The sequence below is a fragment of the Trematomus bernacchii genome, unplaced genomic scaffold, assembly GCF_902827165.1.
Source record: "Trematomus bernacchii unplaced genomic scaffold, fTreBer1.1, whole genome shotgun sequence".
NCBI lineage: Eukaryota > Metazoa > Chordata > Actinopteri > Perciformes > Nototheniidae > Trematomus > Trematomus bernacchii.
Genome location: NW_022987409.1, coordinates 4,092,337 through 4,117,757, shown reverse-complemented (window position 1 = coordinate 4,117,757; position 25,421 = coordinate 4,092,337). Strand labels below are relative to the sequence as shown.

Below are 25,421 nucleotides of genomic sequence, written 5' to 3'. Positions count from 1 at the left end.
CCAGTTATTTTAGCCGGGCCGGCTAAAATGATTGGTCGTGCTTTTTACAGTACTACGGCTTCCACAGATGACATTTTTGTATGGATTTTTTGTCAAAGCACTTAAGATATTCATTGCTATCGGGATGTTAAGAGCATTCCATGGAATATAACAAAAAGTGTATCTCGAGCCGGTTTCTCAAACTTACCTACCCCACCTTTAACTATTTGTAACAACAACTGTGCTGACCTCAATTGGGAGATCAAACTAAGTGAAGTCAAAGAACAAGTTAAACAATGGGAGAATAAAAATACAAATTATAAATCAAGAATAAACATAATAAAATCATTTACTTAGCAAGATCCCTTTTCTAGCAAATATTTTCCCCCCACCAGCCCAAATAATTATGCAATTAAACAAACAGTGTGTCAATTTGGTGTGGGGTACAACAAGGGAAGTCAGTCACTAAACGTAATTTATTATTCAAAAGTAAGGAATATGGAGGCCTGGGAGCCATAGACCTGGGCATTAAACTAAAAATTACCTTTGTAAAAAATATTACAGCTGCAATAAATAGGAAAGCACCTTGGGTTGAGGATGGAAAAATGGGATGGAAAAAAAGAAGAGGCAGAGCCAGAAATGGACCCTATTACAAATTAGTTTATAGTGACTTCATAACTGAACTTGCACATTTATTCAAATATCGAGGTTTTATAACATACAACAATCTAACATAGATTGGATCGGACTACCGAATAGTGATTTTTAAAATTGTAAATTATTTCAAATATGGAGGTTTTATAACATACAAAAACCTAACATCTGATGAAGGTAGTAAAGTCTTGAAATTAATCAAATGTAAAGAGCTTTCGGAGAGCATGAGAGACGTGAGGTGGCTAATCTCGATCAACAGACTTGCGGTCAGAGCTGTGGTCTCATGGAGCTGCTATGTTAAAACTAAAACATGTCCAATGGTTAACTGTGAGGAGAACGAAACTTTACAGCACCTCCTCATGGACTGCTACAGAGCCGAGGAGGTGTGGTCACTCCTACGAGGCATCGGTTTAGAGTTCAATGTCAAATATATTTCAATCATGTATTGTATTCTTGATGAAAAGATGGACATAAAACACAGGGAACTTTTTCGGCTTGTAATTTGCATCACATGTATGAAGATCTGGAAAACAAGATGCAAAATTATATTAAATCAGAGAACAATAAGTAGCTACATGCATCGTGAAACAGGTTATTACCGAACTAAGAAGAAGAAAAACCCTGGACAAATCTCAGACTCAGCCATGGGGCATTTTGAGTCTGTGACCAAATATATATTTATGCATTGTGTGTTTTGTGTATTATTAATGTAACTTTTACTCAAGCACTGTACTTAAGTATACTTTTAAGATACTTGTACTTTAATTGAGTATGTCCATTTTATTTTACTTTGTACTTCTACTCCACTACAATTCAGAGGTAACTTGTGTACTTTTACTCCACTACAATACCTTTAGTTACTTTACAGATTTGGATTAATTATGTGAAATATAAACAACAAATCAGACTTTAGTTACACCTGGAGTAAATTCACAAGCTACCCTGCAGTATACAAAGTCATTAAAACCAGCTGCACCTTTACCAGCTTTGATAACACTTTAATGATCAATAATCAAAACATATGATGTGTATTATTCTGAAATGGGCCAATCTGTATTATGAGTACTTTTACCTTTGGTACTTTAAGTATATTTGTATGCTAATACTTTTGTACATTTACTTGAGTAAATGTTTGAATGCAGGACTTTTACTTGTAGAAGAGTATTCCTTCCTACACTCTGGTACTTCTACTTTTACTCAACTACAAGATCTGAGTACTTCTCCCACCTCTGGGGGGTAAATGAAGAACCTCCTTTGTGCTGAATGAGTGGTTTTTCAATTTTCTTTCAACACAGTAAAACATCTCTAATAGTTGTCTTATAAAACAACATGCAAATTGCACAAGATTATTAGCTTTGAATGTCAGTTAACTTTTTTATTTGCATTTAGTGTTTGAATTATTTATTTTTTAAATAAATAAACCGCCATTAAGCAAAGTCTCTCTCGAATGTTTTAATTTAATATTCAAATATGGAATCTAATTACAAGTTAAATTATATATAATCAAATAAATGGTAAAATGATATACTTCTTCACACATACACTTGCTCACACATTTCCACAGGAGGGTAAACAGTGTTGATACGGTTAAGAATGGTACAATATCTTGTTTTGGGGTTCTTCTATAGTCAAACATCTCTCTGATCTGAAGTGGTTATAAATCAAAGTTTTATTGGACTCAAGAAGCCGGCGGAAGTGGCATCTATTTGTTACGCTGTGCGCGCTCCCGCGAGGTGCGCGCATTTCTCGGCGGGGAGAACAGCACAACCCCGGAAGTTCAAAACCATACACCTTTAACCGATCAGCAACCTCACGCAATACATCAGTTTGGGAGGCTACACAACAACACAGTTACTCTCAAGTAGCTACTGTGTTGACAGCACACCTCCATTAAGCAAGATGTCTTCTTCTAGCGTGGAAAGTAACGTGAGTCCTCCGGTGAAAAAGAAGGTTGAGGAGGCACTGGCCATGGAGTACTTCTTCACGGATCTGACTGAGACTGCAACGTGCCTCATCTGCAGTCAGAGGGTGTTATTTAATGACGCTACCATGAAGCGGCATTACTTAGCCAAACACGCCTGGGAGTATGATCAATACAAGGGAAGAAAGAGGAAGAGCATGTCGGACAAGCTTCATGCAGAATTTAAACGCAACGTGGGGGTTTCTGCAGGCCCTGACCCCATAAAGGAACCTCAACCAGGTATTTTAATCTTTTTAACAGACACTGTTTTACTTTTATTATTTCAATTTATTTTGTAGAGATCTAAGCTTTTATTCTGAAGGGGGTGAACCGGTTATATTAACAATGATCCCGGTCAGTTTTATTTCTGCCAATTTTATTGAACACTTGTTTTTAAAGACATCAGAAAGCCACATCACATTAGTGTTCATAACATGAATTCAAATTGAGGGCATTATACAAAACAAAACACAAGTGGTCAACGAGGAATTAAGGTGTGTAGAAATTGGTAAAAGGGTTGGGCTTTTTTACTTTTGCAACATTTAATTGATTTATTGTACAGTTACATGTCATTAAGAAACCAACAAATACTGGCATACTGGAAGCAACATTAGTGGATGAAATAATTGTTTATAATTAATTCTGTTTCAAATTGAAGGACACATTTTATATTATCATATGTTAAAACCGGAGTGTTTTGCTCAAACAATACTGGAAAGCATCCCGAGATATTTGAATTATAGTGCAGGAAAATAAAAGATGTCTGAGATACAAAAGGAGCATATATTTAAGTGTAAATCTGTCGTGTTAGAAATGATTGCAGAGTAAATCTCATTCATGATTCTAAAAATGATTCGTTAACTTTTGGTGGAACTGGAAAGGATCCCGGCGTGGGAAAAGTAAACATTTCTTTCTGAAACCACGTCCAGGCACTAAATAATTCTTCTTTTTACGATTACTAAATAAATCTTTTATTTTCATGATATCGTGTAGTGTTATTTATTCTAAATTATGCAGTGTTTGTAGTTAAAACCACGCCATGGCGCCCCCTTGTGGCTGCCGGTCAGTGATGCTGCAGCTGTAGGGAGAGCTGTCTGTTGTTAGCCATTGTGTCATTAGCTAGCTAAATTACTGCAGCCGGGGGTAGTGGTCTTGCTTTATCTTGGCAGAAAACACCAGGGTTGCAGGTAAACATAAGGCTTTTTATGTGCAGTTATTTAATGTTGCAAGATTTCACGCATTCATTGTTGTTGTGTTTGAAGCTAGCATGCTAACAGGATGCTAAACAGGAGGCCGCGCTTCTCATTATGAGGAAGCAGCTTTACCTTTGTTCGCCATCTATCTAATGCATTTCAATATTACTTTAAACACATAATGGATACACCAAACCAGCTATTTTACCCATTAAAGTTTAATAAACTGTGTTGTGAAGCCGTGCAGGGGCATGCGAGGCTTATATTTAATGTAGTTTCTGCAACTTTGACAACCACGTTAACGTAAGCGAAGGTGACGTTATTGTTCACTAACATCATGATATAATTGAAGCATCAAAGGCTAAAACACAGCTTTTCGGGAACTGAAAGTATGTTTCTATATATAATCATTGTGTAATTGTTCCATAACAGCAGCCAGATTCAATCAGAATAAAGTGTATTATTGGGTTGTCACTTGCAATGATTTTGGATTATCGCATAAAATAAATGTAAGAGAAAATGAAATTCAAATTATGTTCAAAAATAAAATGTCCCAAAACATAAGTAATAATGTAATGACATAACAATAAACATATGAAATTAATATTGTGAAAAGATGTGTAAGTATTTGTAAAATGTAAAAACTTATAGTATATCTGAAATAAAGTAAGAACTGTTCAATTTATGGAATTGTGTAATGGTTTACATTGTGAAGTTAAAGCACAACCCTGTGTGCCTTCATTAAGTTTTGTTAATAATATTCTGGTACGACTTTATGGTGATTTTGAAGCCCATAGTTTGTGATGTTGCTTAGAAGTGTTATGCTGAGCAACTTTCTCCCAAAATGTTGTCCAACCCATTTATGTTAGTGCAGGAAGACTAGGTATTAGCTTGTTGTACAGATAAGTTAGACACTAAAGACAATAAAGTAAGACACTTTAGCACAGAAAAGACATATACATATTTTAGAAGTGTCACTGTGACAGTTTGTCTACCAGAGTTTTTTACTCTCAAATTGATAGTGACCTCAAAATCTATTGTTCAGGCTTTATAGAAACACCTCTCAGTGGATACACAACGATTCAACAACTTAAAGCAAGCTAATACTTAGCTGTAACATTCAGTATTGCTCAAACTCAAAAAAAGAATTATCCGGAATTGTTTACTGATTGACTTCCCGTTTGTCAGTTAGTTGGAAAGGAAAAGTGGAACTGGAAAAGCAGGATATGACTGAACATTGAATTTGAGCCACACCTATATTTTTTGCAGAAGCGTCAAATGGTATTCTCTCCTTCACCGTAATGTTATTAAGTGACTGTTGATGTGCACTTAAGAAATTAGATTCTAATTTGTTTCTTTCCTTTCCACAGCCATGCGAAGTCTGAAGCTGATAACTGCGACCGACACACAGTATTCAGCAACTGTGCTGAAATCGATGAACGAGCAGCGAAACCATGGATTATTTTGTGATGTCACCATTATCATACAGGACAAGAAGTTCAGGGCTCACAAAACAATCCTGTCTGCCTCCAGTACGTACTTCCACCAGCTCTTCAGTGTCGCTGGACAAGTGATCGAGTTAAATTTCATCAAAGCGGAAATCTTTGAGCAGATTCTCAATTACATTTACAGCTCCAAGATTGTCCGTGTCCGCTCCGACATGCTGGAGGATCTCATCAGTGCTGGACAAATTCTGGGAGTCAAGTTCATTGCAAACTTGGGATCCCCTTTATCACAAGTTAAGGGTCTTCCTGGTTTGTCTAAGGAGACGGGGAGCAAGAGTGACACTCCTCCAGAGGTGATGCCCGTCATCTCAGAGTCTTTCTCCATATCTTCAGAGGAATTCAACCAGGCGAGCAAGTCAGCGGGTAACGACGAGGACTCGGACGGAGATGTTATCTTTGTCTCACAAACGGATGCTCAAACCAGAGCAGCCAATCAGACAGCCAACTCAGAGGTTATTGATTTGGAAGCAGCAGATTTAGGAAAAGCAGCAGATGCAGGAAAAGCAGCATCAACGCAAAATGAGGAATCAAATCAGGCTGTTGCAAAACTGAAAGAGAAAGCCAGAGCCCCCGTTAACATCATCGCTGCAAAGCCTCTCAGCATCAGTTGTCCACCACCCGTTATTCCCATCAGCAGCCCTCTGCGCAGTCCAGACAGCAGCTCCAACAGCAGCTCCGCCAGTACCTCCACCAATAGCTCCACCAACAACTCCACCAACAGCTCCAAAAGCTCATCCTCTCCTGCCAGACTTTTCTCAGGAAGTGTTCCCACAACGCCCGCCAGGTCAAAAGTCACCCCTGAGCACATGAGTGCCTCCCAGTCCTCTGAAAGCAGTGAAATAATAGGCGTCCAAAGGAAGCAAGTTTCTGCCTCGTCACAGCAAGGGGATTTCAAAATAAAGATCATAGACGTGTCTGATGGCCAGTCAAATCAAACCAACAGCTCCAAATCAGCTTTAGTCGCAAAAAAGACAGTCACGCTCAACACAGCCACGGAGATCGATTCAATTTCGTCCGGGTGTAAAGTCTACGCCAATATTGGAGAAAATACTTACGACATTGTCCCAGTGAAGGAGGATCCAGGTGAAGGAGGCTCTAAAGTTAATAGAGGGAAGAGAGCATTAATGGCAACACCTTTGAAAACCTTTGATGAAATACCCCTTTCACCAAAGTCCGGCCCCAACAAGAAGAAGTTCAAGACAGAGCTGGAGGATCACTACGAGCTGATCATGGACGGGAAGACTTTTTTCGTCTGCATCGTCTGCAAGCGGCCCTACGTGTGTCTGACGAGTCTGCGCCGTCACTTCAACACTCACTCGTGGGAAAAGAAGTACCCATGCCACTACTGCAACAAGGTGTTTGCACTGGCCGAGTACAGAACTAAACATGAAATCCACCACACAGGAGAGCGCAGGTACCAGTGCCTGATGTGCAACGACATGTTCGTGAACTACCAGTTACTGTCCACACACTGCAAGCATGCGCACAACCAGGATCCCAGTGGCAGGAAGGAGAAAGACGAGACGGACAACAACTTGTACCGCCTCCTGCCGTGTAAGACGGTGCAGATGAAGTCGTACTCGTGGAGTAACGACGGCCAGGAAGGAGTCCCGGTTATATCGGAGGACGGCAGCGTGCATCACATCACTAGCGCCGGTGAGGACGTGCACTCCTCCACTCAGACCAGGATGTTGAACTGGGACGACATCTTTATCGAGCCCGACAGTCGCATGCCGCCCGATGCTCACGCCCACCGGGGCTCAGCCGTGAACTCTCCTCCACCGGGAGCCACGGAGTTTGACTTTGTTATACCAGAGAGCTACTGAGCAACCCCCGCTGCTCCATTACATGTGCCTTTTTAAAGGGTACCCCATAACCTTTTTCCAGGTCAACAATATTAATCTGTAATGCTCAATAGTATCGGAATAATCTACGGTCACATTAGCCTTTCCTTTGAATTAATTGTGTGGTTAAATATAGTACTAATGATGCTAATACATGTTAGAATAATGTGCTGCGCAGAGACTGATCTGTGCATCTGCCAGAGCCAGCTGGAGATTTCTTGAATTTGTCCCTCTTGTTGAAGTGAAAAGGAGACGAAGCGAGTAGTTTTAGGACGGAAAAGCAATGTGACCAAATCTTTACTCCTGTTTCTCTGCCTTTGTAATCTGTCTTTTTTTATCATTAGAAATAATGATAGTGGTTCGCACGCTGTAAAATCACAACGACAATAGTTTATATGGATGCTAACATTTTCATGCAGGATTCAAAAGTTGCCCCAGAAATGAAGGCATTACACACTAGCTGCAATAAAAGCATTCTCTTATTACAGTGATGTTTTTTTTTAACCTTTGGGTCATACTATTCTAGATCAGTTTCCGACATTAGGCACCCCACTGAGCTCCATTTCATAAAATATAAATTCTGTTTTTACCTATTTAAATATATGAAACCTAAATCATGTAGTGTGTAACCAGGATTTTCAAAGGATGCATAAATGCTCTTTAGCGGTTTCAACACATTTTTGTAAAGTACAGGATGTGACCCGTAATGAAATAAAACAAGGCTGCTCAAATGTTAAAACCCTCATCAACTGATGCATTAACCATGAGTTTTAAATGGACATTTAACATCACTCCTTATTCCAATATGGGAATAATGCAAAGAGAAATGATTATTAGTTTTTCATTGTGATTGTTGGCAATCCCACTTGTGGATATTGTGGCAGGGAAGTTATACAATGATCATTTAATTTAAACGCAATTTGGACATTTCCATTGAACACCCGTTTTATTTTGATACACCTGTACATTTTTATTTCCAATTCCTGTCCTTCCTTGTTTTTTTATGCTATTATCTGCCGTGTCCACCGTGTAGGCGACAGATTTTGCAAACAAATGTGGTTGATATTATTTAATCCAGACATAAAGCACTTAGTGTTGAATCAAGCAGATTATTTTTTCACATTTGGACTTTTTAACTTTTTTTCCCCATTGTGTCAAAATGTAGTGATGAGTAGTGCTAACAATTAAATATATCTATTCATGTCATTCAATAAAATCATGCAGGACTTTTTTAATTAACACATTAACATTGGCGTTTGATGTACAGTGCATTTGTGTTCATGTCTTTTTCTTTCATTTTAAAATACTGTCTCAGACGTATCTTTTAGGTTCATAGTTGTAGATAAAATGAAATAGATATTAAACACTCAGTTCTGTTGGCATTGTACAAAATGTCCCTTTTCTGTCAATTAGCAACAAGGGGTTTCCTGATGATAAATAAATTATTCTTTTACTATTTTCACTTAATTGTCTTGCACTACGTAAGCATATAAACATCTGCTATACGGTTGTCATTGTGATGTACAAAATGAAAATCATAGAAACTGTCACTTTGTCTTTGTCAAAATGCTGAGAGTAAAATATATCACGTGTCACACATGATACAAAAACATATCTATGAAGCTCCAGAAGATGTTGGAAGAGTTAAGAGCAAATGCTCAAGGAGAAATAGTGCAGAATCTTAAATATTCCTTCTTTGTTATTAATTATGTCAACTCCCTGTGTTTTTAAATGTTTCTAAATCTTCCATTGTCTGGATTATATCAAAGATTGAAAACATTTTTAGATTTTCAATGTGTTAGACTTAAGGAAATGGATGGACTTTCCCAAAACTTGACTAGTCCCTGTTGAAAAAGTATGAACTTCTCAAACCTAATGCCAGTTACACCCTTTTCAATTTTACAATGTAATACAATTATCTAGAGAAGTCTACAGCCATGCTACTGGCTCAGAGGTTGCACTCATTAACAAACATCCATCATTTAGCATGCTATCAATGGCTGTGTTAGCTCATACAAATAGGTGTCAGGCATTTGGTCATAAAACAAGGTTTGCAACAAAAAAAATAAAATCAACTTGATGGTGATATGCGGAAAGCTGAACTATCACCAATTTATCAAAAGTTTTAAGATCAGAAAATGACATTAATGGCTGCATCAAGTTGTCATGGCAAACCATCAAACATCATGGTTACACAAGAGGAAAGTTGGGATGACTGAAGTCAACAGGATTCACCCTCGGTGAACTCACTGCACTATGGTTTATCTTATTGAAGTTTATATGTTTGGTAAAGACTAAAGTGGTGAAGCAACCGTGCATACAGTTTTGCTAAAAAGTAAAACACACCATTTCAATTACACAAAACATTTTTACTGGCAAGACGAAAAGGAACTGACAATCAGCCCCTGAGAGAGTGTAGTTTAAATTATAAAAAGCAGTGATAACAGCTGACGGAGACCTGTCTCATTGACATGGACTAAGTTTACTGTCCTTCACTCTTCCTCAGAGAACACCAGTCCTTTGACCCTTCATGATCTCCCCTCATGTCAGTGAATCCAGCACCGACTGTTCCCGCTCGGCCTGCCTCGTGTTTATTCCTGACAGAGACTATACATTTGAACTCAGATGTGATATCACAACTACTTATATAGCGCAAGATAATATACGCTTACCTGCTTTGCAGCTTATCGTGAAAATAGAATAAATAGTTTGGAGTGTAACTGACCGCCCTACTGCAGAATAGCTTATTTCTTCATCGTGTTGCTCTGCGAGCACATGGTTCAAAAGTTGTTTTTTTAACAAACTGAAGAGTTGATCATCTGTTTGTATAGCTAAACTGCTGGAGAGCATCTGAGTATCATACTGCTGTACATTCATAATGAGCATTGTAATTCCTTCATTACTGCTAACATTGCCTAATTAATCGCTAAAGAAGAAACTGCCTCGGCCTACTACAGTTTTGAATTCTCTAGCTGATTCATATTCTGGGGGGACATCAAAAGCATTCATGTATCGGGTTTGATCTTGTAGCTGTCATCTCCTTACGTTATCATCGGTGCCACTTGAGGCAGGAAGCATTTACAATATGTCCTGAAGAGAGGTGAACTTTGACCTAGTACAGAATAAGTCCAGAGACCCAGAGCTGCAGCGCTGGAAGCCCGTTTGCATTAAGGCAGATAGATGTGTAAACAGTCCTTGCTGTGGACCGGTGGTCTCTCTCTTGATGTGTGAGTGGAGGCAGGGGCGACAAACACTCCTGGTGTCGGGCTGAACTCAAGGTGAGTTCCCTCTGTGGCCTTCCTCCTCTTCCTCACCACCTTTCCTCCAACACTCATTGTGAGGAAAAGCCCAGAGGAAATGTGCATTCACGCCACTCAATCAGCATCTGAAAAACACCCGCTAACGTTCCAGGTGCCTTCTTTCTGCTGGATGTGTGTTACGGGCTGTAGGGTGGAGGCTTCTCGTCGGGGTGGGTGTGAGGAGGAGAGTATCGTGGAGGGACCATGGTGGGCCACAGGTGGCTGGCCCCCGACTGGGAGTCATCCGACAGGGTGGAGGAGTCGGGGAACAGGTAGGAGCCCTGCAGGAAGGACATTTATTAGAATTAACTGTTTCAGTTTCCATTTTTACATTCAAAGCTCTTTTTTCGTTTTTTTTAAGGATGCACAGAATAACGGTTGTTTGTAGGTTTCCTTAATTAAAAAACTGAAGTTTGACAGGGTTGGGGGGGCTCTGCTGGGGCCAGTTATTGAATGAGAGGGGCAAATGTAATGCTGGACAACGGAGACAAAGACAGTGGTCAAGATTTAAACTAGTAGTATAAAGTTATCGCGCACAAAGGAAGTATTATTGTTTGTCAATGACTGAGTTGCAATTTTTGTTTAGTTACTTAATTTACCATTATTACTAATGCAGTTGGGGTAATAAACACTTTTTATTTTTATTTCTTTGTTGGTATTTGTTTTAGTAACAGAATTTGTTTCAGTAACTTAGTTTTAATTTATTTAATTACATAACAACAACAAAAAACTTCCTTTTTCTTAGGCCCAGGCTGCAACACTATTACAAATTGCATTATCATAGATTTGTTATTTTGCAGGGGGGCCACAGGGGGGTCAAAGCACAGTGTTACAGGACCACTGGACCCCCCCCCCCCCCCAGAACCACCCAGGTTGATGAAGACCAGCAGTGCAGGTCTGTAGCTGTACCTGCAGGTCGTAGGCTGTGTACGGCGGCAGGCAGGGGGCAGTGTTGTAGTACGAGGTGAGGGAGGTGGTGGAGGGAGGAGGCTGAGGGGGGGCTGGAGCTGTGACGGCTTCAGGCTCAGATGTAGACTCTGAGGCAGGAGCCGGAGTCTGACAAGGACATGAAGAGTATTGATCAGTTTCCATTAATTCAAACACCAGAGGATTACAAAACAAAAACCCATTAGAACAAACACTTAAAGTAGCCCAGTTGTTCATGGTCAAATCTCAAATATAATGCTGCATTCAATGTGCACCTTGGATGGTCCGGTTTCTCAGAGTTGTTCTACCGACGTTGGTGTGTTTATGAGCTTTTAGTTTTAATGTGGAAGAACATGTTTTGTTTTTTTGTCTCAGACTTGTTGCTGCACCAGTACATTCCCTAAAACCATTAAACTGTTTCTTCACATTACATCTAGATACTTGGACAGCAACAGACCGCTACAACCTAAAAACATGTTCCAAATGACATATAAGCAAAAATAATTGATATGCAGTGCAATACGGGAATTCATATTAACTTTATGAAGGGGGCTTTCACATGAATTTTGCGACACATTTTATTCTGACACCACATGAATGCAGCACATGTACCCACCATGTCTTTGAAGCCTCCCAGCACTGCAGCAGTGATGATGCCCAGAAAGAGCGCCACGATGTTGAGGATCGTAGCGGACCACAGCAGGTGATAGAGGTGCACCACGTCCTGGCAGCTCTTCACATCCGTGTACTCATGGTAGCCTCCAATGAGCTCCACTCGGCTAGCCCAGTGGGCGGAACAGAGAGGGGGCATACAGTCAAGCCACACAAGTCACAGAGAAAGTGTTATGGCTTGTTGTGTTCAGGGCAAGATGAAAGACAAGTAGGTTTTGATTTATAGAAACAAATGAGTCTATGAGAGCTAAGGACAGAAGACATGGTGGGTGTTTAAGAGTGGGAAGATATATGATTTTATCATTATCGTAATAAAAAACCCTCACATTACTCTGACTGTAATGGATTTTAATATTGAGATAGTTGTGATTATTCTCATGATTTATTGAAAAAGCTGTCAAGATCACTATTATAGTAGAGAAGTGAAAAAGAGCCCGCTTTATAAAACAGGAAATATGTAAAAAGGAATAGACTCTAATAATGTTGCTGTTTATTCATGCAAAGAAACCTTACGATTCCTTTATTCTTAATTAGTTTTTTACTAAAAACAGATATCCACTTAACAAGTTATTCTATCTGTGATGCAATAATAATATATGCTTCCTTACTCAATGTAATAAGAGGATGATCATTTTGTGAAAAGCATATATTTTGACAACAATAATCATGACATTAAATGTTTATATGGTTTCATGCTTAGCTTTGTCAGACGCAAAACATGACATGCAGGGGAAATGGGATCCTAAACACATATTACATAAGTAAGTCACGTCACTGACACACTACACAGTTACTCCAATCACGTGTCGAGAAAATGAAAAACATGAGTTGATAATTAATGGCCAATATGGTTCTAGAAAAAAAGGGACCTACTTCCAAATCATGGATGATTTCCTAAACTTTTTCAATACATCTTTATTCTGAAGTCCCATAAGAGGATGTTCTCTGAAACAAAGGTTGAAAGGGAAGAAACATATACTTGTTCTGATACAATCAACGTTGCAGTGCAAACGAATCTCCCACAAAAATGGCACATCAGCACACGTCAAAAATCCAAACAGTCAAAGCAACACAGCAAAGTGAGGAGCCAGTGATGGAGAGGCTGTTGGGTGTACTCACTTCCCGCAGTTGTAGAGGTCGCAGCAGTAACAGGTGTTGCCCTTCACATGCAGGTTACAGGGGGAGCGTGAGGAGGTCTGACAGGGCACCTGAGGGTCAAAAGTTAATTCAAATTATTAGTCTTTTCACTTAAGGTTGACTTATGACACTTAATTCCCCACACACACTGAGGATGCATTCGATTTCTGTAAATAGAAAGTGAAATATTTGTCTTACGTCTCGTTCAGAGGAAGTCTCACTGGAGTGAAACTCACAGCGGCCGGCGTACAGCGGCCTGAGGTCCTGTAAGGCAAGGCAAGGCAAGGCAAGTTTATTTATATAGCACCTTTCAACACAAGGCAATTCAAAGTGCTTTACAAAAATGGAAGACATTATGAAAATGGCATTTAAAATCAGTCATTAAAAAGAAAAGATAATAAAATAAACATTGTAGTACACACTGTAGTACAATAAACAATATTCTTTAGATTTCACTGCACAATTCATCACTGGTACAAACCCTATATACAGTCTATGATACAAATGCATACTAAAGCAAAATTAACAATGTAGATAAATGCAAGAAATAGAGAGATTTTTTTTTGAATGTATTGCTCTGAGAGCATCACATCATATTCATTGCAACACTGGGCCTCTTTGCAGCTCAGTTTACAAACAAATGTCTGAAAATAAATATCCAATTTTCCATTTCACTGACGTCACTGGCAAATAAAAAACCTCCCGATCCCCCTATTCGAAAAGCCATAACTTATTTTAACATAATTGTTTCAAGAGTGCATTAGTGGTTATTTATTGTTTCGAGTTCTTGCGTCATGGAGAGTAATATCTCTCAACCACAAAATATATTTCCCTTGCTAAGAAGGGTGCAGCCTCTCCTACAGACTGGCCATATGTGAGCAATGCCCTCGTTTGAATCTATGTGTAATGCAGACAGAGTATATTAAGCTTCAATGGGGATGGCATTGATTAGTCGGACAGTGAGTGTTATCCATATTCATAATTTATCAGTTTGGTTAAATAAGAAGAAGCTTCAGTGATACTTACAATGTGCCTGGCAGCAAACACTCCGTCAACAATAGCACAGCAGAAGGCGGCCACTACCCCGAAACTGATGAAGACAATAGACGCCACTAACTGTGGAAGAAAACAGCAGCTCTTCATCACTCTTCATCACAAGGTTATGATTCTCTTTGTCACAGAAGACTATAAACTCAATTTTAGGCACTGCGGCTATTGATATTGTTTGGTCATGAAAATGTCAGAAAACATTCCAATCCCAGCTTCAAGTCCAATGTGATGTCTTTAAATGTTTCGTTAAGTCATTTCAAAACTCAAAAGGTATGCAGGCCAATAAGATATAATAGAGAAAAGCTGAAAATCTCCATTTATAAGAAGCTCAAAGCAGCATTACAGCCCTTTTTACATGAACAATGACTCAACCAAATGAACAGTTATTGAAATATTTGGCAATTTTCTTTTGTCTTTTTCGTTGGAGCTCTATCAGGCACCACTTTGATTTTGTAATTGCTTCTACTCGCCACTTTTCTATCGGATTCCCTTCCAACAGTAACCTGTATCATATTGCCCATGTGCTGCTCTCTGAGTATGAATAGCTCTGAATGGGATGGGGTGGGGGGGTTTTGGGGGGGGGGGCTGTTAGAGAGGACAACAGTGACGGAGTGCTGAGCTGGTCACCTAGCTGCAGCAGTAGTGTTAGAGCCTGGCACGCTGCCCGGCTCTTAAAAGGAACTCCAAACACTTATTTCCCCGCTTTCTCCCCATCCGCCTAACTCTCTCCTTTCACTCCTCAATGAAAGCGGTATGTATTCACTTACACATTAGCCCACCCTCTCTGAAGCTGACACACAACATCCAACACCTCGAGGTAACCGGGTTGTTCGCCGGCGCCAAGGTTTCTGTGACGCTCACATGAATGCATTCAGTGGCAAATGATTTAGAAAGAGACATTTGTGATGGGATAAAGGTTTGTGGGTGTTTTTTTTCTTAGCTTCTCCCTCTATCTTGTCATTCATCAACACACTTTTGTAGTCAGAGTCAGAATAGTTTTAGCCTTTTTAATTGAAAGAATTTCTGTTATTTTGTTCTGTGCTTTTCTTACTGGATTGAATTTAAGCGGTATCAGGCATTTAGCAACATTTGAATTAAAGTCAGTTAAATTTGATCAAACTCACCCGGGATGATAAAGCAATACTCCCTATAGATGTGTTGAATAATTTAACCTTACCTTACTATAATGTTTAATTTGAAACCTAAAATACAGATAAATGTCCATCACTATACTATTAATCAGAGAGTGTTATATACAACAGTCTAAAAGCATTTCATTTTACTATGATACAAAATGAAGAAAACCAGTACATATTGACACTTGAGAGGGTGTGAGCAGTGAATGTCTGGGATTTGTCCTTAAAAAATTATAAATAGATTACCAAAATAGTTTTACTTACTCAACATTTTAGCTCTGCAACAACTGGAATAATCTAAAAACCAATTGGCTATACTACCCCGACCCATAAACTATTTCAACACATTATATTCTGTATAGTAAAATGCGATAAGGAATAACCAGTGGGCAGTGGGCAGTGTGGTGTAAGGTGTCGTAGCCGGGTCAGTTGTGGGACTCCAGCCATCTGAACTCTGCTGCGTTACGGTAAAGGTGTCGCGGTACAAACTCATCATTCATTTGAGCCCTGACAGTCCCCACCGCACACCTCCCACCTGCTCCCCTCATCTGCAGTTTCCTTCCCCACATTCCTGTATGGGCATCTGTCCTCCTCAGCTTACACCCTGTAGCTATTTCTGTCTGCATCTCCCTTGAAGCCCAGGCTCCGCTACGCAAGCCGCCTCAGGCCAAGAGGGACTCACAGCCTCTCTGTCTGTCACCCCAATAACAACATAATCAGGTCGTTGGGTAATTGGGACTGAGACGCAGTTTAATGATAGTTTTCTGTAACAGTCCAGACAAGGAAAAGGTAATATAAGTCCTCTTACCATCTGCCTCTTGTTGTCTATCAAATGAGCGCCGATGATTCCCAGAAAAGAGCCAAAGCCCAGCTGAAAAACAGTGAAAAAAGCTAAGTTTATTGATCAATCGATCTGGATTTATACAGATATATATGTAGATACAATAAACAACAATACAAAATCATTCATTCTTCAAGTAAATACAGCTATACATCATCGTATTTAAGATAAGCCCTGATTTCTAAGTCCGCAAGTTTAATGTTTGAAGGGAGCTTGTTCCATATTTTTCGAAAATAAATACTGAAAAAGTCAATTGAATTAATTGACCCAAACTACTGTTATCATTTGCGCAACATAGTGAAGCTGAGCCCTCCACTAAGCTAACAGGATGCAGGAAAGTGTTCATGCTTTTATTTTATGTTGTCTATGTAACACTGTAACACTCTTTATACTGGCCGAACAACAACAGTCATTGCAAAACTACAAACCTTCATTAGGCTGATGCCGGGTTTTTAACAAACTCAATGTAGTAGAATAACAAAAGTATCACTGTAATAGTAGCAGCTGTCAAAGGTATTGAGCAATGTTACACAACAACAAACACTGCTGAATCAAAATAAACTGTAGGAAACTGTCCCTGTGACCCTAACACCAAAACAAACTGTAAGATGATAGGAGGAACATATCACTGTACCCACGAGACCTATATACCACATGAAGATATAGGATAGGAATAGAAGCAAATATGGGGCAATAAAAGAAGACCACAAACACAGTCAGGGTTTGTATTGTTGACTTGTACTGAGTACTTGCTTGAGTATTGATTAACCCCGTTCAACTGCACCTGAATCCATCTGACCAGTTTCTTCCAGATCTGAGAGTGGTGTTGATCTAAAATGAGAGATCTATACCTCTAAACTTTCGGACAACCCACTCTGGCCCCCTGTGTCTTTTAGAATTTATTTTAGTTCATTTCTTAGTTTATTAGAACACTAAATGGCTTTTCCCCCTTTTATCTCCCAGGCTCCCTATCGTTTTATGATCCTCCAGAAACCCTCAGATCCTCCACAGCTGCTCTTGTAATTGTCCCTGAGGTCACCACAAAAACATTTGGGGATACCCACTTAAGTAGTTAGTCTCTTTCTGACTCAGTGGACAGTTTTAAATAACCATTCAAAAACACATCATTTTAATATAGTCATTTATCTTGAAGCTATCTTGAGTAATCCTTGAATTCTTTTTTTTTTTTTTTTAAAGGAAAATGGATGTGTAAAGATTTTAAACATGTGTTTTTTGAACTGATAAAGAAACACAAGAGAGAAACAGTAGCCCTCTACAGTGAACTACAGGCAGTCTATTGTTTTTCTTCTAAAGAATAGATTGTTGAGTCCAGAAATAAAATTGTAAAATCGTATTTAAAGGGGACCTATCATGCAAAATGCACTTTTGTACGTCTTTTATACATGAATATGTGTCCCCGGTGTTCCAGGGAACTCACCAATACCCCTTTCACACCAACGGTGTTTCAGGGCCGGTTCGGTGCTGGTGCTTGAAAAGCACCGGGTTTTCCTGTTCACACCGCAGCGGAGCAGCGTCATAGCTCCGGAATCCGGTTCGTTTCGAGCACCAAAAAGTTGTCCGTCTAGAAGCAAGAACCGCATACGTCACGCTTACGTCGGAGGGGGGCGAGATTAACCTGAGCTAACACTTAAGGCGAGTACGGCAAATAAAAGTTGTAACAAGCAGTAGTGCTGAGCAAAGTGACTAGAACGCAACCACACACTTGTTAAAAAAAACACACTTTATAAAGTCAGGCAACACTAACCAGGCTTCGTGTGATTCTGTTTATTTGTACCTTACTTTGACCATCCGTTCGCTGTTATTGATCATTGTGGAGAGCAGGCAGACGTTTGTTATTATAGCAGCTATCGGATGGAATCAATACATGGGCTGCACAGGTTGTCATGTCCGACTATCACAAGTAGAATCATAATGAAAAATACGTCGGTAAAAAGTGCCTGTAGAAAACTGCTTAGCAAGTAGTCAGTTTAGCTTCGGTTGCTATGCTAACATCACCCATGTTATACCAGAGAAACTTTCATAACAGCGTTGTGATGCCAAACAGCGTCAATTCAGACTGACACCAAACAGCGTCAATTCAGACTGACACACATTCACTTAAGGGGAACTGGGGATATGTATTAGCTGCTTGTGTGACAGTCAGACAGTGAATACTTTAGAGCCGTGTGAGCTAACCCGGAGCTAACGGGAGAATACACTCCCGTTGAAGAGCAGCCGGCCAGCACTGCAGCGGTCGGTAAATGCCGCTGAAACACATTAATAAACAATGAACCACGGCACTCTGGAGAAAAGTATAAGGTTGGAGAAGTCGTTATTTAATTTAATCTGGCTTCGTATGATTAAAAGCAACGCAGTCCCCGGCCCGTTGTTGTGAAGTGAGCTCCGGCGTTGGGGAGAAACTCAGCGACGTAAACTGTGACGTCATGACGCAGCAGCGGCAGCACCAGTCGGGCTCTGAGCGGTGTGAAAAGAGCCGGCGCTAAACCGAAGAACCGGTTCTGAACCTGAAAAGCTCTAGCACGGAGCTTGAACCGGAGTTGCGTTGGTGTGAAAGGGGCACAAGTGTCAGAAAACACAACCCTCTCTCTTTTCCTCCATACCCAAATCTCTAAAAACGGGACTGCAACGGATCTGATACAGACTGATACAGATTTGAACATTCCTCTGACGTCAGGACGGCGGAGCTGACCTATCAGGGGAATGAGAGGTTGCCGTGGCATGGTAACAGCATGGTAACACGACGCTCGTAACTCGGCCCCCTCCTTTGCAGGGGGGCGTGGTCAGCTGCAGCGCATGCAAAGGTGGAGGAAAAGCAAAATAGAGCGAAATGAGGCATGGCTAAAATGCATGATCTGTTTGGTATTTTGAAAAAGAAAACGTATAAATATTAGGGCTGTCAAGTTAACGCGTTAATAACGCGTTAACGCAAAAAAAAATTAACACCACTAATTATTTTAACGTGATTAACGCATGTGTATTTTTTGTCCTCGGCCGCCGTAGTTTCAGAGCGCATCGAGTTTAAAATACCATCTACAAGCTGATGCTGACAGCCCCGCTCCTGCTGCCCGCTTGTGGCAGACCACACTTCCACGCTCACCGGCAGGCCCGGACTGGCCATCGGGAGGACCGGGAGGGTGTGTGTATGTGTGGCGCGAGCGAAGCACACCTTACGTGTTGTTGTTAGCATCTGGTGCTAGCTAGCTGAGCTAACGGATATAAGGAGCTGTTTCAATGAAAACAGAGGAGCGACATTTCGCCGACAACTGTGCCGAGCACTTGACTTTATGCAGGTAGCCAGACAGCACACTCAGCACGGATAGTGCCGCAACACAGCTCATACACACAGGCATATATGCCTTGAGCTGCACATAGCTCCAACGATCCGCCACATTTTCACACACACACACACACACACACACACACACACACACACACACACACACACACACCACACACACACACACACACACACACACACACACACACACACACACACACACACACACACACACACACACACACACACACACACACACACACACACACACACACACACCACACACACACACACACACACACACACACACACACACACACACACACACACACACACACACACACACACACACACACACACACACCACACACACACACACACACACACACACACACACACACACACACACACACACACACACACACACACACACACACACACACACACACACACACACACACACACACACACACACACACAGTATTGTATGAGAGAGGTTCTAGGTTGAATTGAGGCGAATATTTGTAATGTTCAGGTTGTTGTGTTTAATATTCATGAGAATATTTGTCATTGTTCAAATGATAATAAACAAACATATAAAGCATAGTTGTCCACTCATATGTTGATAAGAGTATTAAAAACTTGAAAAATATCCCTCTAAGGTACATTTAGAACAGATAAAAAATGTGCGATTAATTTGCGATTAATCGCGATTAACTATGGACAATCATGCGATTAATCGCGATTAAATATTTTAATCGACTGACAGCCCTAATAAATATACCTTATATAGGTATGGCCCTACAATATATTATTCAAATATAGCATGATAGGTCCACTTTAAGTTTGCGAGTTGATACGAATGTAACTGTTAATGTTTAAAGGGCATGTGATATTGCCTCATAGCGATCACAGGCTATCAATCAAAATCGTTTTTTGCAGACTCATGTTAGAAAATATCCTGATAGAACTCGTGATTTACCCCCCTAACATTTATCAGATTTTAATATAAAGCTTTGATTCTGTAGCCTAGTGAGATAAACCAAGTAGGTGTTTCTTTCATGCCATGGATAACATTTCAGAAATTAAAAAGAAAATCATCTCAGAGATAAACAGAATGCATGTTTTCTAAATCTCTGCTCTTTACAGCAGACTTCAATAATTGAAACTATGAATTTTAGGTTGAAGTCAGAAGGAGCATCATTAGAAATGTAGCAGGCTGATTGCTCTTCACTTTAGGCCCAACGCTAAAAGCCGAGTTCTGTGAGGAAAACACATTTATGGACTGAGATGCTTTGCTTCACTTAGCCCGTAATGACAGTGCTGAATAATGAATGTCGGGAGAGTCACCCATCACAGACCTTCAGTAATTAGGTTCATCACGAGCGGGAAGAGCAGTCTGAAAACTCCCTCTCTTCTCTCACACCTCGCTCAGTATCACTGGAGACAGGCTGCTGTTGCATTCAGGTGTGTACTCACTATGACTCCTGGGTAGTAGCCGCCCACTGTGATGTTCTGCGTCCTAGTGGTCGCTGCCAGGCCGAAGATGAGGATGAGCACAGACACAATGAGCAGCAACACCGTCACTATTATGGATTTCCTCTTCCTCCTCTTAAAGGTACCTAAAGACGACACATTAGCAAACATTACTGCTGTGAGAAATGAGATGATGAGAAATTCATAAATCAAGCTGCAATAGAAAGTAGTTAAAGACTATAGTCGTAATTCTGTTAAAGAGGCCCTATATTGTGCTTTTTGGGGTTTTCCCTTTTCCTCTAGTGTATTTTATAGGTTTTTTAGCATGTAAATGGTCTGCAAAGGCTAAAACCCCAAAGTTCCCTCCCTGCCTGAAACGCCTCATTATACTCCTTTGTTTACATCCATAACATAGTGATATCACTTTGTTACACTTGCATTTCTATTGGCTAGCTCTCCATCACATTGTACGTGATAGGCTAAGGGGCGGGAACATCTCTAAGCTGTTGACCAATCACAACAGAGCCGGCCAGCTAACCAATCATAGCAGACTGGGCTCTGGTTTCAGACAGAGGGTGAAAAGAGGTGCTGCAGCACAGGCAGTATGAGAAAAATAAAGAGCTTTTTGAACATTAAAGCATGTAAACATGTCACAGTAGAGACACACAATACACATTTGAACCTGAACATTAGCATAATAGGGCAGGGCATCTTGGTATATGCTGCTTTTTTGCAAAAAGGCAAATGTATACACTATGTATATCTTTTAGGGAAAGACTAAACAAATCTGCATCATGTGAAAACACTTACTTTATTATTTAACATTAGCAATTTATTGTAATCACTCAGTGTCTCAAACAGCCTGTGAGAGATATAACGAGGGGTTACGTATGGTAACCCTTGTTATATAAACACAGGCGGAGCCCTCTACTCAGGGGCCCTGTCTGTCCTATGCTGCTTGCTGAAGAGAAGTAAAGGATGACAGTAAGGAGGCGAGGCCTCCTTTTATGCGGTGAGATGCGCGCGCATTCAGGTATGCCCGCCCCGGGGCCGGCTACGTCTAGAAAGTCTCAGTGGATGAATGCTTGCATGATAGGATCGAGGGGAAGTACCCATAGAGTCCAGTAGAGGGCTCTGCCTGTGTTTATATAACAAGGGTTACTATACGTAACCCCTCGTTACATGTGCTCGTATTAAGTCAGTTTTTTGGAAAGTCAAAATAAGAGTGAATACTTTTAGGGGCCTCATTTACATAAGAACGGTTTCAAATCCAACAAAAAAGCATCGAGCAAATATCAAATACTATACCCAGTGTGAGAGGTTTGCAAGTCAGAAGTAAAAGAACCACAACATATTGAATATGCATATTAAACTACAAAGACAACCATTCAAGGGTTGATAAGCCTCGACAAATGTACTTCTTTTAAAACCACTGAACCTCAAACTCCTGTATAATGTTATTTCATCAGAGAGCTGCAGGATATCATCTCTGACAATATTCAAGTCAGAGTCAAAGATTACAAACTGTAGAGAGGGGGAAGGGAGTGGCCCCTCATTGCAGTCTTTTTAATGACTTTACTGATGCATTTGTTTTAGCAGATTCTGTAGAGTAAGGTCCCACTGATTATCTATTGCATGTATTTTCACCACTTCCTGTTTAACTAAAATCACTGCGCAGGGAAAGCGAATGACTTCAGTCAGGTTTTTCTCCCCAGGGTGCCGGCATAACAACAACTTCCGGAATTTAATGATCTAGAAATGTATGGATGATTTTGCCAGGTTGGGATTTAAATGACAATAACAATTATAATGTAAATAATATTTCCTACTGCATGGTTCATTTCCTGCTCTCAAATTCTAGATTACAGTTAATTGAAAGAACCCATTTGGCTGTTTTGCATTAGTGAAATTAAATTGTGTTTATGTGTTTCCATGATATCACATTTCTTTCCACATCATCCAAACCTTGCTTTGAAGTCAAATGTCATATGTAATGAAACCACTTTGAAACTGCATATACTATCTGATTGTCAATATTAGTTTGAAACAAAAACATTATTGATCTGGCTCTTACTCAAAAGCATGACTTTGCTTATTACTTTAGGAGTTCTAACTGAGACCAGAGGCCTCAACATACAAGTACAGTGTCTGGTACTAAGTTATGATTTGAAGCAAATACTACTCATGTAAGTAGGATATCTTCTGTTTAATAAATTACTCAAATCATTGTATTATAGTAGATCTTTGGAAAACACCCCATGCAACAGATTTCATATGGTCTGTGTGAAATTATCTGTTCAATATTATTACACCACCAACACATCTATGTCTCTCCAGTACAGTAATGCAAATTACTACATACCTTTCTCAATAATTGTTGTACAAGGAAGTGTTATACGGGAGACATCTTCTGCCAGTAAATAAAAAAATAGAAAAACATAGCTTTCTGTGAAGAAAAAAGATCTTGTAAGACCTTAAAATAATGTGATGGATCTCAAAATAATAAGAAACGTTCTCAATATAACAAGTGTGTAGTTATTATTTCAAACACGTTATTTTAGAAACTTATCTGATCCTTTTTTTGCAATACCAAGTCATTATTTTGAGAAACTAAGTCATTAATTTGAGATACTTTAAAGAAGGTTGCTCATTATAAAGACTTATATTTTGATAACATTGACTGAAATGGTTTTCCATAGGCTGGAAAAGCAAAACATGGATGTTGCTGCAATTAGCTGTGTAGTAGACTGACCCAAACAATCAACGATATTCTACGTAGTCACTGATCACCTGCCATGGACTGCAATAGAAATGTTTAAAATAGGATTTTCCTCTACACAACTAGACCATTTTATACCGTTAATGTTAATGGTGTTAGCCTCACACCATGCTATGGTCTGTCAGGCAGTCTCAGGCTTCTGTGGTTTCTCAACGTCGCCGCACCTGCAGTGACGTGCTGCGGCCTGGACTTAAAAAACAACAGACTGTCTGGTGATGCAACGAGTGTTCTGTGAAAATAAAAACATGCCTTTAGTGTTTCTTACCAAGAAAACACAACAAATAAGGGTGGTCTAAAAAGTGAGTAGGCACAATTAAGTGAACCTTTCAGCATTGAGTGAAACCTCCGCATTGTGGCATTACCGAGTATATTATTTAATTGATAAAAACCTGCTGCGGCTGACCTTGCACACACACCTACCTACCTATGCTGGTTTCAGAGAGGGGCATGCTGCTGGACTGGAGGCTCTGAGCAGAAGGCATGCTGGCTGGAGGATGTTTAACGCAGGATGATCCCCTTGCAAAAAAAAAAAAAAATAGACAATCACGACTCACTGCTGCTCGCTTTATATTTTACAGCAAGCTGAGTACAATGGTGAGCTAACGCAGGCAGCGTGTTGGCTTGCTGTGGCATTCTCTGTGTCAACCCTCCGTCTCCTCCGAGCCTCTCTCTGTCACATCCCCGCCGCTGAGAGGCGTCTGTCGGTCTCTATGCTCTCGGTGAGTCGGTGTCCTGACGGTGGGTCTCTGCTGCTGCTGGCTGTGTGTGCGCATGTCACACACATACCCCACTCTCTACAGAAGAAAAATACCTCACTGGCGTTACTTGAAGTAGGCCTACCAGAGTGTCGGCGTACTCTGGTACAAGTAAAAGTAGTACTGTAATCACAATTACTCAAGTAAAAAAGTAATAGCATCAAAATATACTTTAAGTACAAATAGTAAAAGTAGCCTACTCATTATTCAGATTCAGAATAATTTATATCATATATCAGTACAATTCTGAGATACTTTACTGGATTAGTAATATTAAATATGATCAACACTTAAATAAGACTTTAGTTACACCTGTAGTAACATTCACCAGCAACTCTGCAGTATAAATTAATTAAAACTTGACCAGCTTGATAAATAATAATAATAACAATGCATTAATAGGCCTAATTATAAACAGAACATATAATGTATTATTCTGAAATGGATCAATCTGCATAATGAGTAGGCTACTTTTACTTTTGGTAGGCTACTTTACGTATAATTAGATGACAATACTTTTGTACTTTTGCTTGTGTAATATTTTGATTGCAGGACTTTTACTTGTAACAGAGTATTCCTACTCTGGTACTTCTACTTTGACTTAAGTACAAGATCTGAGTACTTCCCTTTATAGCATGAATGGTCACCACCAGACGGTAAATCACTGACAGCAGGGGTGAATTCGACGTGACAGCATTCTTTACATCACACGTCAAATAAATCATTTGGATTGTGTTTAAATTCTTTCATACTGCTGTGTGTACCACATATATTTGGAGTTCCTGTAATGGTGTGTGAGAAAGTAAAAGTTGGAGCTCAGGCTGAGCCTCTAGCGCCATCGTCTGGCAGAAATACTACATTGTGATCAAGATAATCAGAATACCTTCATTAGTCCCATAGAGGGGACATTTACATT

At 40.0% G+C, this 25,421-nt stretch overlaps 2 protein-coding genes across 5 annotated transcripts; one reads left to right on the top strand and one right to left on the bottom strand.

Moving 5' to 3' along the window:
- The first annotated feature begins 2,381 nt into the window (after positions 1-2,381).
- zbtb33 (zinc finger and BTB domain containing 33) lies at positions 2,382-8,382 on the top strand. Of its 2 annotated transcripts, none has more exons than XM_034138277.1 (2): positions 2,382-2,833; positions 5,157-8,382. In XM_034138277.1, the coding sequence occupies exons 1-2, from the start codon at positions 2,533-2,535 to the stop codon at positions 7,115-7,117; spliced, it is 2,262 nt and encodes a 753-aa protein (XP_033994168.1). In that variant the 5' UTR covers positions 2,382-2,532; the 3' UTR covers positions 7,118-8,382. The 2 variants fall into 2 exon arrangements, with proteins under 2 accessions (XP_033994168.1, XP_033994176.1); XM_034138285.1 differs by lacking the exon at positions 2,382-2,833 and adding an exon at positions 3,639-3,780.
- Positions 8,383-8,843: 461 nt separating this feature from the next.
- tmem255a (transmembrane protein 255A) lies at positions 8,844-24,474 on the bottom strand. 3 transcript variants are annotated; one of them, XM_034138299.1, is made up of 10 exons: positions 24,175-24,474; positions 20,975-21,117; positions 16,165-16,227; positions 14,197-14,286; positions 13,369-13,434; positions 13,153-13,241; positions 12,907-12,978; positions 11,978-12,146; positions 11,344-11,490; positions 8,844-10,715 (listed from the first exon to the last, which is right to left on the bottom strand). In XM_034138299.1, exons 1-10 carry the CDS (start codon positions 24,230-24,232, stop codon positions 10,572-10,574), a joined length of 1,041 nt encoding a protein of 346 aa, XP_033994190.1. In that variant the 5' UTR covers positions 24,233-24,474; the 3' UTR covers positions 8,844-10,571. The 3 variants fall into 3 exon arrangements, with proteins under 3 accessions (XP_033994190.1, XP_033994189.1, XP_033994193.1); XM_034138298.1 differs by having other exon boundaries at positions 24,305-24,474; XM_034138302.1 differs by lacking the exon at positions 12,907-12,978 and having other exon boundaries at positions 24,305-24,474.
- Between the last annotated feature and the right edge of the window lie 947 nt (positions 24,475-25,421).